The sequence below is a fragment of the Malaclemys terrapin genome, chromosome 9, assembly GCF_027887155.1.
Source record: "Malaclemys terrapin pileata isolate rMalTer1 chromosome 9, rMalTer1.hap1, whole genome shotgun sequence".
Lineage (NCBI taxonomy): Eukaryota > Metazoa > Chordata > Testudines > Emydidae > Malaclemys > Malaclemys terrapin.
Window position 1 is genome coordinate 27,592,326 of NC_071513.1, and position 12,605 is coordinate 27,604,930.

A 12,605-nucleotide genomic window follows, 5' to 3' on the forward strand; every position below is an offset into this window, starting at 1 on the left:
CACTGTACTTCTGAGTAGAAGTGAGCCAGCACTGTAAGAGCGACCCACTGGGATAGGGTAGTAGGTGCGCTAGCCACTAGGCCATCTTAACACACAAGGACCCTATTACAGGGGGGTGTTATGGGGCCCTGAAAGAGGGTAGACATTTAGCAGTAAAGTCACAGCAATATGGTAAGTGACTGACTGTATGTACAGAATTCAGTTCTTACCGAGGAAAGATAGTGAGTGGGCTGTGACTAAAAAGCAAGAAACCTTCTATCTTCTATGAAGAAACTGACAGCGAAGACAACTGATAGAATCTAGCAAATTATCTCTGTAAAGGTTATGGTCTACTATATCTATTCATCCTATTTGTACACATATATCATTTTTGAACTTGAAGTTAAGAATATTGGCTGTATGCTTGCTTGATTTCTAAGTAAACTTTGTGAGGCATTTGATCAGCTTCTTTAGAAAGGAATTTGCAAAGTTTAGTGCCCAATCAAGAAGCACTTAAGGAACAATGCATCTTGGAATGCTCCAATCCAGATAAGAAGTCTTCCTGGAGACATACAAGATACCATGTGGCCAATGGCTTCTGCCTGTAAAGACTGTGAGTCATGCATGGACATGTGACTTGCCCAGGTGACTCCAAAACTCCATCTTGGAGCTGGACTTTGCATAGAAGAGAGGAGGGGGTCTCCACCCAGAAGAGAAAGTCTATTTAAGCCCGTGGGAGATCCCTCCAAGTGGTCTTGAGCTGGCTAAAGAGAGAGCCTCTCCACCCCAAGGATATCTGAAAGAAACTGGAACAAAGGACAATAACCACAGGGGGTGTGAGTGATTGCTGGACCCAGACTAGAAGGAGACTAGTCTGTAAAAGGAAGCTTACTGGTGAGGTTTTTATCTGTACTCAGTTGTATTACTGTATTAGACTTAAATTTGCATGTTTTATTTTATTTTACTTGGTAATTCTCTTTGGTCTGTTTGTTACTATTTGGAATCACTTAAATCCTACTTTCTGTATTTAATAAAATCACTTTTTACTTGTTAATTAACTCAGAGTATGTATTAATACCTGGGGGAGGGGGAGCAAATAGCTGTGCATATCTCTCTACCAGTTTTATAGAGGGCAAACAATTTATGAGTTTACACTGTATAAGCTTTATACAGGGTAAAACGGATTTATTTGGGTTTAGACTCCACTGGGAGTTGGGCACCTGAGTGTTAAAGATAAGAACATGTCTGTAAGCTGCTTTCAGTCAAGCCTATAGCTGTTAGGGGATGTGGTTCAGACGTGGGGTCTGGGTTTGCAGCAGGCTAGCGAGTCTGGCTCAAACCAGGCAGGGCACTGAAGTCCTAAGCTGCCAGGGCAGGAAAGCAGGGGCAGAAGTAGTCTTGGAACATCAGGTGGCAGCTCCCAAGGGGGTTTCTGTGATCTAACCCGTCACATGTTCCACTTTGATTCTATGCATTTTGACATGTGGCAAAGGATTATCTGTACTGTTTTTTCCCCAGTATGCATTAAACTACATTTAATCCAAATTTTCAACTGAAAACTCACCTCCGTGCTTAGGAAGTGCATCCTCACAGCAGAATATTTTTAGTGGGGGAAAGCATAGTATTTCCTGACTGGCAATTATGCACAGGCCAGAAAATCTGAAACCCAATGGGAAATGCAGGAGAGAATTTTTCCACTTGTCGTCCAGTCCTCATGCCAAAGCCCATCCAGAAACACTTCTAGGACACTGTGACTTGAACCGTGGAGAACGTTAGGTGCTAAGGCACTTTCGGAAATCCCACGCAGTGCTTATCTGCAGCTTTCAGCACCTACATACCCTTAAAAATCAGGCCCATAGTGGCTGCTCTGGTTCCAACACCAACAAGGGCCTGTGTCCAAAAGATCTTCATGTCCTATTGTTTCCATAATGTTACATGTTCTGAATAGATTTTGTAAGCTTCAAGTCGCTGTATGCAATTGGAATTCCTTGATCGGTATTCATTCGGTGCTTTGTTTTTATCTATTGTATCTGCTTTATAAATTATTATATTGATCCCTGGAAAATTATTAACAATTAAACTAGTTTGAGTGTGAGTGCTCGGAAGATGTGGTAGTTCACTGTTCTCAGAGGGTGGATGGTGAGGTCCTAACACTGGTTACAGAAGTATGGCAATTCTTTCTGCTTGTCCTGTTTTGCTTTAGGGGATTTACCAGTGTTTCCTCTGGAATGTGGAAGTTCACTCATTATGTAAAGCTGCTACTAATGCAAGCTGGGCTAATGCAATCTTTGACTTTCTCTGCAAAGAACCTTGAAATCCCACTTTGAAAACTTTTTTATTTTGTGCAACAGTATGATTACCTAATATCCTGTGCTATTATTGTCTAGTGGTTAGAGCAGAGGACTGGAATCTAGCATTTCTGCTTTTCATTGCCAAATTTGCAAATGACACTCTACAACCCTGGACAGTTTATTTATTTAACCTCTTTGCACCTCAGTTTATAGCCTCCTATACAATGGATCTAAAATTACCTGCCTCTCAGTGGTTTGGAGAGACTTAGTAGTACTGGAGGTGCACTTTGAAAACCTCAGGTAAAAGGTGTGTAATGAGGGTGTGTGGTCTCCCTCCCTGATGGAGGGGGAGAGAGCCGCGATCGCCCTCTGGTGAGCAGAGCTGGGACACCCATGACCACCCTGCCGGAAGCAGAGGGGTGGGACAGGAACTGGAAATATAAAAGTCAGGCCCTCCAGCTCAGTTGGGGCAGAGTTGCCAGAGGAACAGGATCTCTCCCCTCTGTTGCTGGAGCTCAGACTTGATGGAGGCCACTACAGTGCCAGAGACTAGAGGGACTGCTGGAGCTGCCAGGCACTGGGGACACCAAGGAGCTGTTGGGCTGCCACTAGCCATTTACCTAGGGTTACCATATTTTGTGCCTCCAAATGGAGGACACTCCCTGGGGCCCCGCCCCCGCCCCAACTCCGCCCCCTCCGAAAGTCTCCGCCCCCTCCCCTGCTTCCCGCGAACATTTAATTCGCGGGAAGCCTGAAGCAGGTAAGGGGGGCGGGGGGAGGAGGCGCGGCCCAGGCTGGTCCCCCCGCGGCTCCAGCCTGGGTCGGCTCGGGCCCTGGGGTGCCGGCCCCGACCGACCACCCCCCGGCTCCCAGCCCCGCACGCCCGGCGCACCCCCCGGCTCCCCGACCCCGGCGCACTCCCCGGCTCCGGCTCCCCGACCCCGGCTCCCCGACCCCGGCGCACTCCCCGGCTCCCCGACCCCGGCGCACTCCCCGGCGCACTCCCCGGCTCCCCGACCCCGGACAAAGAGGCCCCGGCCGAGCCTCCCGATTTTCCCGGACATGCCCGGCTTTGGGGGATTTTCCCCCGGACGGGGATTTGAGCCCCCAAAAGCTGGACATGTCCGGGAAAATCCGGACGTATGGTAACCCTAATTTACCCCAGCGAGACGAACAATGACCCCGGAACGCAGGTACCCCCTGACTGGGAGTGTAGGAAGGAGCCCAGGGAAGCTGAATACGGTTCGGCTGTGTTACTGACTGCAAGCCGTGCAGCGTGTTGCGGCCGGATTCCCTGCTGACCCAGTGGCGGACCACTCCGCCGCTATTAGGGCCCTGGGCTGGGACGCAGTGGAATCAGGTGGGCCTGCATCCGCCTACCTCCCCACCCCTGGGGGTGGCAGCCTCTCCACCTTTAGGCCAAGAGGCCTGCATTGGTCTGTGGTCCACACCAGACAGTTTTGCTGTCTGCCCCACCAGAAAGCTCATCCCCCTAGACTGCTGTGTTGCTCTGCCTGACTGCGGGCCAGAGCCATTAACTATTTGCTGCCCTGTCCTGATTGAGGGCCCTGGGCCTATAGACTCATTGTTGCTCAGCCTGACTGCAGGCCAGAGCCCTTAATTGTTGGCTGCCCCGCCCTGGTCGAGGGCTGGGGCTCACAGACCCAATTGCTGCCTGGCCTGGACTGCAGGCTTGGGTCTACTAACTGAGTCGCTCCAGAGGCGTTGTAGCGAGGGGGCGTGGTCTCCTCCCTGACGGACGGGGAGAGAGCCATGACCGCCTTTCAGGTGCCATATAATTGTTACTGTGATGGGGTTAGCTTCCCTCAGGCAAGAGCTTGATCATGGGCAAAGTTATGGTGCTAAGAGTAGTCCCTAAAGTAGTAGCAAAGGGGGTGAGGTGCCTCTGGCTTTCTGAATGACCACTCACTCTTTCTGTGTTTCCTTCTACATCTCTTTTTCTGAGCCCGCCAAACCATCGTCTTTATTTCTCTAGGCCCAAGTCACTATTGTATTGCCCTTTTGTGGGTACGTCCAAGTAATCAATCTATCGGGGATTGATATATCGCATCTTGTCTAGACGCGATATATCGATCCCCGAACGCGCTCCCGTTGACTCTGGAACTCCACCAGGGCAAGCGGCGGTAGCGGAGTCGGCGGGGAAGCCGCGGCCATCGATCCCACGCCGTGAGGACCTGAGGTAAGTCGAAATAAGATACATCGACTTCAGCTATGCTATTCCCCAGCTGAAGCTGCGTATCTTACATCGACCCCTTCCCTCCCCCCCCTCCCCCCCCCCCCCCCCCCCCCGTGTAGACCAGCCCTTTGTGTAGTTATTCACAGCAGTTGCAGAGTGGGCGTAAAATGCTACAGATTAGAATGAGAGAGTTTTACACCTACCTTGCACTCAATTGCAATGGTGTAAATGACACACTCAGGTTTACACTTATCTGCATCGGCGCGGCTGCACCTGCTGTAGTGCTTTAATGAAGACACTCTATGTCGACAGGAGAGATCGTCTCCTGTCAGTGCAGTTAATCCATCTCCCTGAGAGACACTCTCCCACTGACATAGCACTGTCTACAGCAGGGGTTAGGTGAGTATAACTATGTAGCTCAGGGGTATGGATTTTTCACACCCCTGAGCAATGCTGTTATACTGATGTAAGCCTATAGTGTAGACCAGACCTAGATGTTGGGCAATTGTGATTCAAAAACCTCTGTTTCTCCTTTTCATGCCATCTTCTTTCTCTGGTAAAGTTTTACTGGTTATAACAGTATAGTTATGGTTTATTCAGGTATAAGGGAGCTTTTTTTTTTTCTTTAGCTTAAACCTCTTCCTAAGTGTCATAAGCTAAAAAAAAAAAGCCATTCTGATACTGGAATATGAGTATCCACATGGAAGTTATATTGGTATAACACACCAGTTTAAATTCACACCTTAGCTTATCCTGATATAACTTTCCTGTGTAAACAAGCCCCGAGTTCTTTCCTATGTAAGCAGGGTCTAAATGAATGCTTCCCTGACAGCTGGCTGGGAGGGGAAGAGACTATGGGTGTGTTTATGTAAATACTAGGGCTATCAAGCGATTAAAAAAATTGATCGCGATTAATCATGCGATTAAAAAAAATTAATTGATTAATGACACTGTTAAACAATAGAATACCATTTATGCAAATATTTTTGGATGTTTTCTACATTTTCAAATATATTCATTTCAATTACAACACATAATACAAAGTGTAAAGTGCTCACTTTAGATTTATTTTTTATTACAGATATTTGCACTGTAAAAAACAAATAGTATATTTCAATTCACCTAATACAAGTACTGTAGAGCAATCTCTTTATAATTGCTAGGCCCAAAAATATGGAGTATAGAACATTGTTTGGCCAGCTTAGCCAAAGTGAGGCTAACAGTAGTTGCTGGCCAATTCCTGTCTCTCTGTGAAACCTGAGGTCATGCTTGCTTGAGCTGCAGAGAATGAGATAAGAGGTGGGGGCCACATTCTTGTACCAGAAGTGCTAGGAACAGTTTGTTTGGACATATGGAAACTTGCAGTCTCCACTCCCTGTTTCTGTTCTTCATCTGTTCTTAACTCCCTCCTTTCTCCTAGTTCTGGTGCATGACAACAAAGCTCATAAGAAGTTGCTGAGGCATCACAAATTGTTTGTAGTGTCAAAGAATAGATATGCATGAATATTAGAAGCTTTCTAACTAATAAAGGGGGCTTGGGTTGTTTTAACTATGACGCGATGGAACTGTCTATATAACCTTACTAGTTATTGTAATTGGGGCTGGTTCTCTTTGGAGACGGGCCGCTCTCTATTGTTGTGTGCACTCCTCAATAAAGAGCTTGTGTTTGGACCTTGCTGATGTTGACTGTCTCTCTGCGGTCAGACAACGAACCATGCCGTTTGGGTTCGAGTCCCCGACATAATGAAAGTTGAACTTACAAATGTAGAATTATGTACAAAAAATAACTGCATTCAAAAATAAAACAATGTAAAACTTTAGAACCTACAAGTCCGCTCAGTCCTACTTCAGCCAATCACTCAGACAAACAAGTTTGGTTACAATTTGCAGGAGATAATGCTGCCCACATCTTGTTTACAATGTCTCCTGAAAGTAAAACAGGCGTTCGCATGGCACTGTTGTAGCCGGCATCGCAAAATATTTACATGCCAGATGCGCTAAAGATTCATATGTCCCTTCATGCTTCAACCACCATCCCAAAAGACATGCGTCCATGCCGATGATGGGTTCTGGTCAATAACGATCCAAAGCAGAGCAGACCAACGCATGTTCATTTTCAGCATCTGAGTCAGATGCCACCAGCAGAAGGTTGATTTTCTTTTTTGGTGGTTCAGGTTCTGTAGTTTCCACATCGGAGTGTTGCTCTTTTAAGACACCTGAAAGCATTCTCCACACCTCGCCCCTCTCAGATTTTGGAAGGCACTTCAGATTCTTAAACCTTGGGTCGAGTGTTGTATCTATCCTTTGAAATCTCACAATGGTACCTTCTTTGCGTTTTGTCAAATCTGCTGTGAAAGCGTTGTTAAAACAAACATGAACTGGGTCATCATCCGAGACTACTATAACATGAAATATATTATATGGCAAAATGTGTGTAAAACAGAACAGGAGACATACTAGTCTCCCCGAAGGAGTTCAGTCACAAATTTAATTAACGCATTATTTTTTTAACGAGCATCATCAGCATGGAAGCATGTCCTCTGGAATGGTGGCCAAAGCATGAAGGGACATATGACTGTTTAGCATATCTGGTACGTAAATACCTTACAATGCTGGCTACAAAGTGCCATGTGAATGCCTGTTCTCACTTTCAGGTGACATTGTAAATAAGAAGCAGTCAGCAGTGTTTCCTGTAAAAGTAAACAAACTTGTTTGTCTTAGCAATTGGCTGAACAAGAAGTAGGACTGGGTGGACTTGTAGGCTCTAAAGCAGGCCTGCACAACTCGTAAAGCAGCGAGGGCCATATTACTCCAAAGAAAACAGCTGAGGGCCGAAACCCTCCGAGCGCCGACAACCCCCCGCCCCAGCGCCACCCAGCCCCCACCCCCGAAACACAACACACACACACACCCCTGCGCTGCCCACCCCACGGAAACACCCCCCCCCCAGCGCTGCCGAAACACCCCCCCTCACTGCACCACCTGCCCTGCGGAACAAAACCCTCCTTCCCCAGCGCCGTCCCACTGAAACGGCAGTATTGAACCTCAGTAATATGTTATAGTGGGCCTCTAAGTGTGGTGACGACGCAGGAAAGGAAACAGAACGCCAGGTCTGTGGTAGCTAGAGAGCTTTACAAGCCTCTTGCAAAAAGCCTCCCAGGAAAACTTTTCCTGGGGTTTTTATTTCTCTCCTTACTTTGTTTACAACACTTCTTAGTGGTTACATTCTTGCGCATAGAAGAGCCAGGCAGTATACATGCACATAAGATAACGAACCCATCTCTTGAGCGCGTGAACACCAGCTGCGAGGGTACAATCAAATCAGCCAAATAAGTTTCCCAAACACAAACGCTGGATTGAAGGTCACTCCTGCCTCGTAGCCATGGGAGCAGTTTGCCGCGCCTGTGGACTGGCGATTCGGGAGCTATGCATCTCTACATCTCCCCCTGTTTTATTTTATAAATGCGGTGTTTAAACAAAACACTCTCGCAGGGTAGCATACACAATGCCACTAGATTGGGTATACATTAAACAAAGCAGCAAAGTAAAACGTCAAACATCAAAACTAGGACCCCATACTATAAAAGGGGTCTTCATCCACTCTAAGGGTGGCTATAACTAAATATAATCCTACCAAGGAAGAAAAACGTCTTGGCGGATGACTTAAGCATAGCATTTCAGCATATCAATTTGCTATTGCATACAAAACTATTATCAGCAAGCTTAAAACAGCACATTTCTTTCACTGTCTCACACCCCAGATGTTGCTGGGTGGTTTACAGACAGGAACAAGGCAGGTACTTAACAGACCTTGCATTTCCGGGGCAACGGCCAGGCAGAAATCAGATTGATTTAATACTTCTGCCAGGTGGACCCAGGTGTTAAACTGCAGCCGCTGCTCCATCTGGGGTTCGCCTTGGCAGCTAGGGGCCAACAGGAAACTCCCCAATACACACAAAATAAGGAGTGAATTAGCATTAAGGCAAGCTAACAATGTCACAAGGTAATTTTCTGCGGTAGGTTCTAGCTGCTGCTGCACTCGCAGCTGCTCGGCCTGCAATGAAAGGGCTTTAACCTGTCCCCAGGTTATGCGCTGCGGGGGCCCCCGCGGGGGGCGCTGGCGAGGACGCTCGGGATCCTGCAGATGTAGGTTGAACTGTGGAATGGGGTTCGATAGTCCCTGGTGCCAGGCCATCGCCGTGCCACGGGCGGACGTTACGCGCCAGGACCCACAACGGACCTGTAGGAAGAGAAACGGCAGCATGCCCTCGTCCCCACGTTATAAGGGGCACTGGGCCATGCCACTGAGGGTCTGGGGCCTTGCGATATTTAACAAAGGGGCGGGGCAAGGCCTGGTAGCTGCGAAAATGACATTCTGCTGCAGAGTAGTTGTCAGTCAAATTCAAATGATTCAGGGTAAAAAGCACTGCAGCCAGCCATTCCTGGCGGGGAGGAAGGCCTACGGGAATCCCCCCTTTCTGTTTTTGGCGGACCAGGGCTTGTTTGAGCGCACGATTGGCTCGTTCCACAATGGCCTGGCCTGTGGGGTTATACGGGATACCAAACGTGTGGACAATGTCCCACGTGGTACAGAAGGAGGCAAAGGCCGAGCTACAGTAGGCGGGGCCGTTGTCGGTCTTAAGATGGGACGGGTGACCCATGATTGCCATAGCGCGAATCATGTGATTAATAACATGACGAGAGGCCTCACCCTTCTGGGGGGTGACCCACACATAATGGGAAAAGGTATCTACACACACGTGAAGATACTGCCAGGGGGCAAAGGGAGGGAAATGTGTAACATCCATTTGCCAGAGCTGGTTGGCCGAGGTTCCACGAGGGTTAACCCCTACCTCCGGGCTATTGGAGAGAGAAGCGCAAAGGTCACACTGGCGAACAATGGCCTGCGCCTGATACAATGGGAGAGTGAACTGCTTGGCAAGGGCCTTGGCGGATTGATAAAAAAAGGCGTGGCTTTCGATTGGGGAGGAAAAAATTGAGGCCACCGATTTGACCGCCTGGTCGGCCACCGTGTTGCCTTCTGTTAATAGGCCCGGTAGTGTGGTGTGACTGCGAATGTGTGCCACAAACAGTGGGCTAGAGCGGGAGGAAAGGAGCTGTTGCAGGGTAAGAAAAAGGGCCAACAAATTGTCATCACAGGAGGGCGACACATAGGAACCTGGAAGAGACTTAAGAACATTAGTAACATAAAGACTGTCAGTAATCAAATTAAAAGGGTCATCCTGGAAGCATCGGCAGGCCAGGATGACAGCAGCCAACTCTGCGCGCTGTGGGGAGCGCTGAGGCAGGGTAAAGCGGACTTGCCAAGTGCCTTGCACCTGCCAGCTGACCGCACCTCGTGTTGGGCCGCCGTCCGTAAAAAGGGTAAGTGCATCCTTAATGGGGACGGTTGACAAGGACGGCCGGAGGTGAAGGCAACGTTGTTGTAGGAATGAAAGACGGGGGTCAGGGGGAATGTGATATTTAACTTCCCCAACATAGTCAGCAAGAGACAATTGGAGGGTGGCACTGCAAGAGACAGTGCGTTCCCAGTCTTTAGCCGGGATGGGGACAATAATGGCAACGGGGTCCCAACCCAAGAGGGTACGGGACCGTTCTCGCACTTTAAAAATCAGCTCTGCGGCCTGTTGAGGGAGTGTCTGAATAGTATGCGGAGGGGAGTGGGTCAAATAAATCCATTCAATTAAACGAAGACGCGCTGCCGCCCCCTCCTGGGCGAGGACAGCTGTCGGTTGTGAGAGTGTGGGAAGCAAAATGGCAAAAAGGGGCTGTTCCCTTTCTCGGCGGTCGACCCACACCTGGGCCAGGGTCTGGTTAATGAGGGTGACCGCTTGGCGCTGTTCCTGGGAAACGGGAATGATATCTCCGGGGAGACGGCCCTGCCGAAGGCCAGAAAAAAGAGGGGACAGCATGGAGGTAGTCAGAGGGCAAAAAGGACGAATCCAATTAAGGGACCCCAATAACTGTTGAAGCTGTACAAACGTAAGAGGGTTGGGCAATACCAACTCGGGACAAACTGGACGGGCATATGACTGGAGCATGCGGTGACCAAGATACAAAAAGGGTGGCTGACGCTGGATCTTGTCCGGTGCCACAACCAGGCCACACGCCGCAAGCTGGTGGCGCAGTTCGTCCAGCCAGTCATCAGGGAGGACGGGGTGAGCCACCAGGATGTCATCCATGTAGTGGTAAATTAAGGCATCTGGGTGTGCTGCGCGGAAGGGCCGTAGGGCCTGCGCAACAAAATGCTGACACAAGGTGGGGCTATTCAACATGCCTTGAGGGAGCACATTCCACTGATAGCGTGGAGTGGGCTGGGAGTGATTCAAAACCGGAACAGTGAAGGCAAAGTGCACCCGGTCCTCAGGGTGCAAGGGGATGGTAAAAAAACAATCCTTTAAATCTATTACAAATAACCGGTAATCACAGGGAATAAGGTTGGGATTAGGGGTACCACACTGCAGGGGACCCATAGGCTGTATAATTTTGTTAATGGCGCGAAGGTCCTGCAGGAGGCGCCACTTGCCAGATTTCTTTTTAATCACAAACACGGGGGTATTAAAGGGGCTAGTGGACTCCTCCAAACGTCCTGCCTTCAGCTGGTCATTAACCAAGTGCTGGAGGGCCTCCAGCTTTTCTAAAGGAAGCGGCCACTGCGCAACCCATACGGGTTCATCAGTGAGCCAACGGAGGGGGAGGGCCGTATGCCTAATCATTGATATGGATGGTGGCAGTGAACTGTGTCAATAAATCACGGCCCCACAGGTTGAGGTGGACGGGGAGAATGATAGGCCGGATACGGGCGCGGCGGATGCCTTGGGGCGCCCTAACCTCCAACCATCGGGCACTTCGTTGTGAGTCCTGTGCCCCGCCCACACCCCAAACTGCCGGAGCCTGCTCTGTGGGCCAATGGGCGGGCCACTGCGCAGCGGCAATGACGGTAATGTCTGCCCCAGAGTCGATAACACCCTCGAACGGCTGATCGTTGAGGCAGTAAATGCGTTTGGGTTGGGGTGCTCCAATGTCTTTAACAACTGCTGCCACTTGTGGGTGAATAGTGCGCTGGTCGGTGGACCCGAAGCCTCCGGTTCGGGGAACGTTTCTTCCCCCTGCCGGAAGGGAGTAGGGCACAAGTATGAGTTGCGCCCAGGCATCTCCCTGAAACAGCCGTTTCGGGAGATGACTCCACAGTTGAACATGGATAATTCCACCATAGTCCGAATCCACCACCCCAGGCACCACAAACAGGCCCTGCTTGCTGGCGGACGAGCGGGGTAGGACAAGGCCCACCATGCCCTCCGGCAGCGGGCCCTGAATCTGGGACGGCATGAGGAGGACCTCCCCGGGGAGAGTGATATCCATATTTTCCTGATTAACAAGGTCAATCCCCGCACTGCCCCTTGTGGCGGCGGGGGCGTCGTGCACGGAGAGGGGCGCGGCCTTGGGTCTCGGGCTGGTCGCAGGCCCGCCTACTAGTTTCCCGGGGGGTTGTCTCGGTTAGCAGCCAAGACCCGGCTGTCACCCCCGGCCAAGCGACACTGCGCAGCCCAATGGTAGCCCTTTTTGCATTTCGGACACAGCGTGCGGGGCCTCTGGTCTGTCCGGGGCTTGGGTTTGTTTTTACACATGCCCCCCGCAGGGGCCCGACACTCCCGCCAAAAATGTCCGGGCTTCTGGCAGTTAAAGCAGTTCCCCTGAGGCTTCTGCCCCTTGTGCAGGGCAGCTGCCAGCAGGGCCATCTGATGGGTCTGAGTGCCTACGTCAGCACACGCCTGCAGCAATTCTGCCAGGGTATACCCGGGGCGCCCGACCACTGCCTGCATGGCACGGCGGCAGTCTGCATTGGCATTTACGTAAGCCAATTTTATCATTAGTTCAGTCTGGGCTTGCGGGTTATCAATCTGCCTCTGGACTGCCTCTTGGAGGCGGTCAATAAACTGGTGGAATGGTTCGGTGGCACCCTGCCGAGTAACCGCAAAGGACTTAGAGGACTCGCCTGCAGCGGGGACCCTGCGGAACGCGCGACGGACACACTGGCCAATGATGGGAAAAGCTACCCGGGGCGTGCCCGCCGCCTGCTCGGGGATGCTCGAAAACTGCCCTGTGCCATATAACTG

At 50.3% G+C, this 12,605-nt stretch overlaps 1 protein-coding gene across 1 annotated transcript in view; it reads left to right on the forward strand.

Annotated features, from left to right (window-relative positions):
- The first annotated feature begins 2,794 nt into the window (after window positions 1-2,794).
- LOC128842783 (sodium/hydrogen exchanger 2-like) overlaps window positions 2,795-12,605 on the forward strand; it is an 85,664-nt gene continuing 75,853 nt past the window's right edge. The window contains exons 1-2 of the mRNA XM_054038967.1: window positions 2,795-2,895; window positions 3,436-3,463. Of these exons, the coding sequence (XP_053894942.1) occupies window positions 2,795-2,895; window positions 3,436-3,463 (129 nt within the window). The remainder of the gene's footprint in view (window positions 2,896-3,435; window positions 3,464-12,605) is intronic.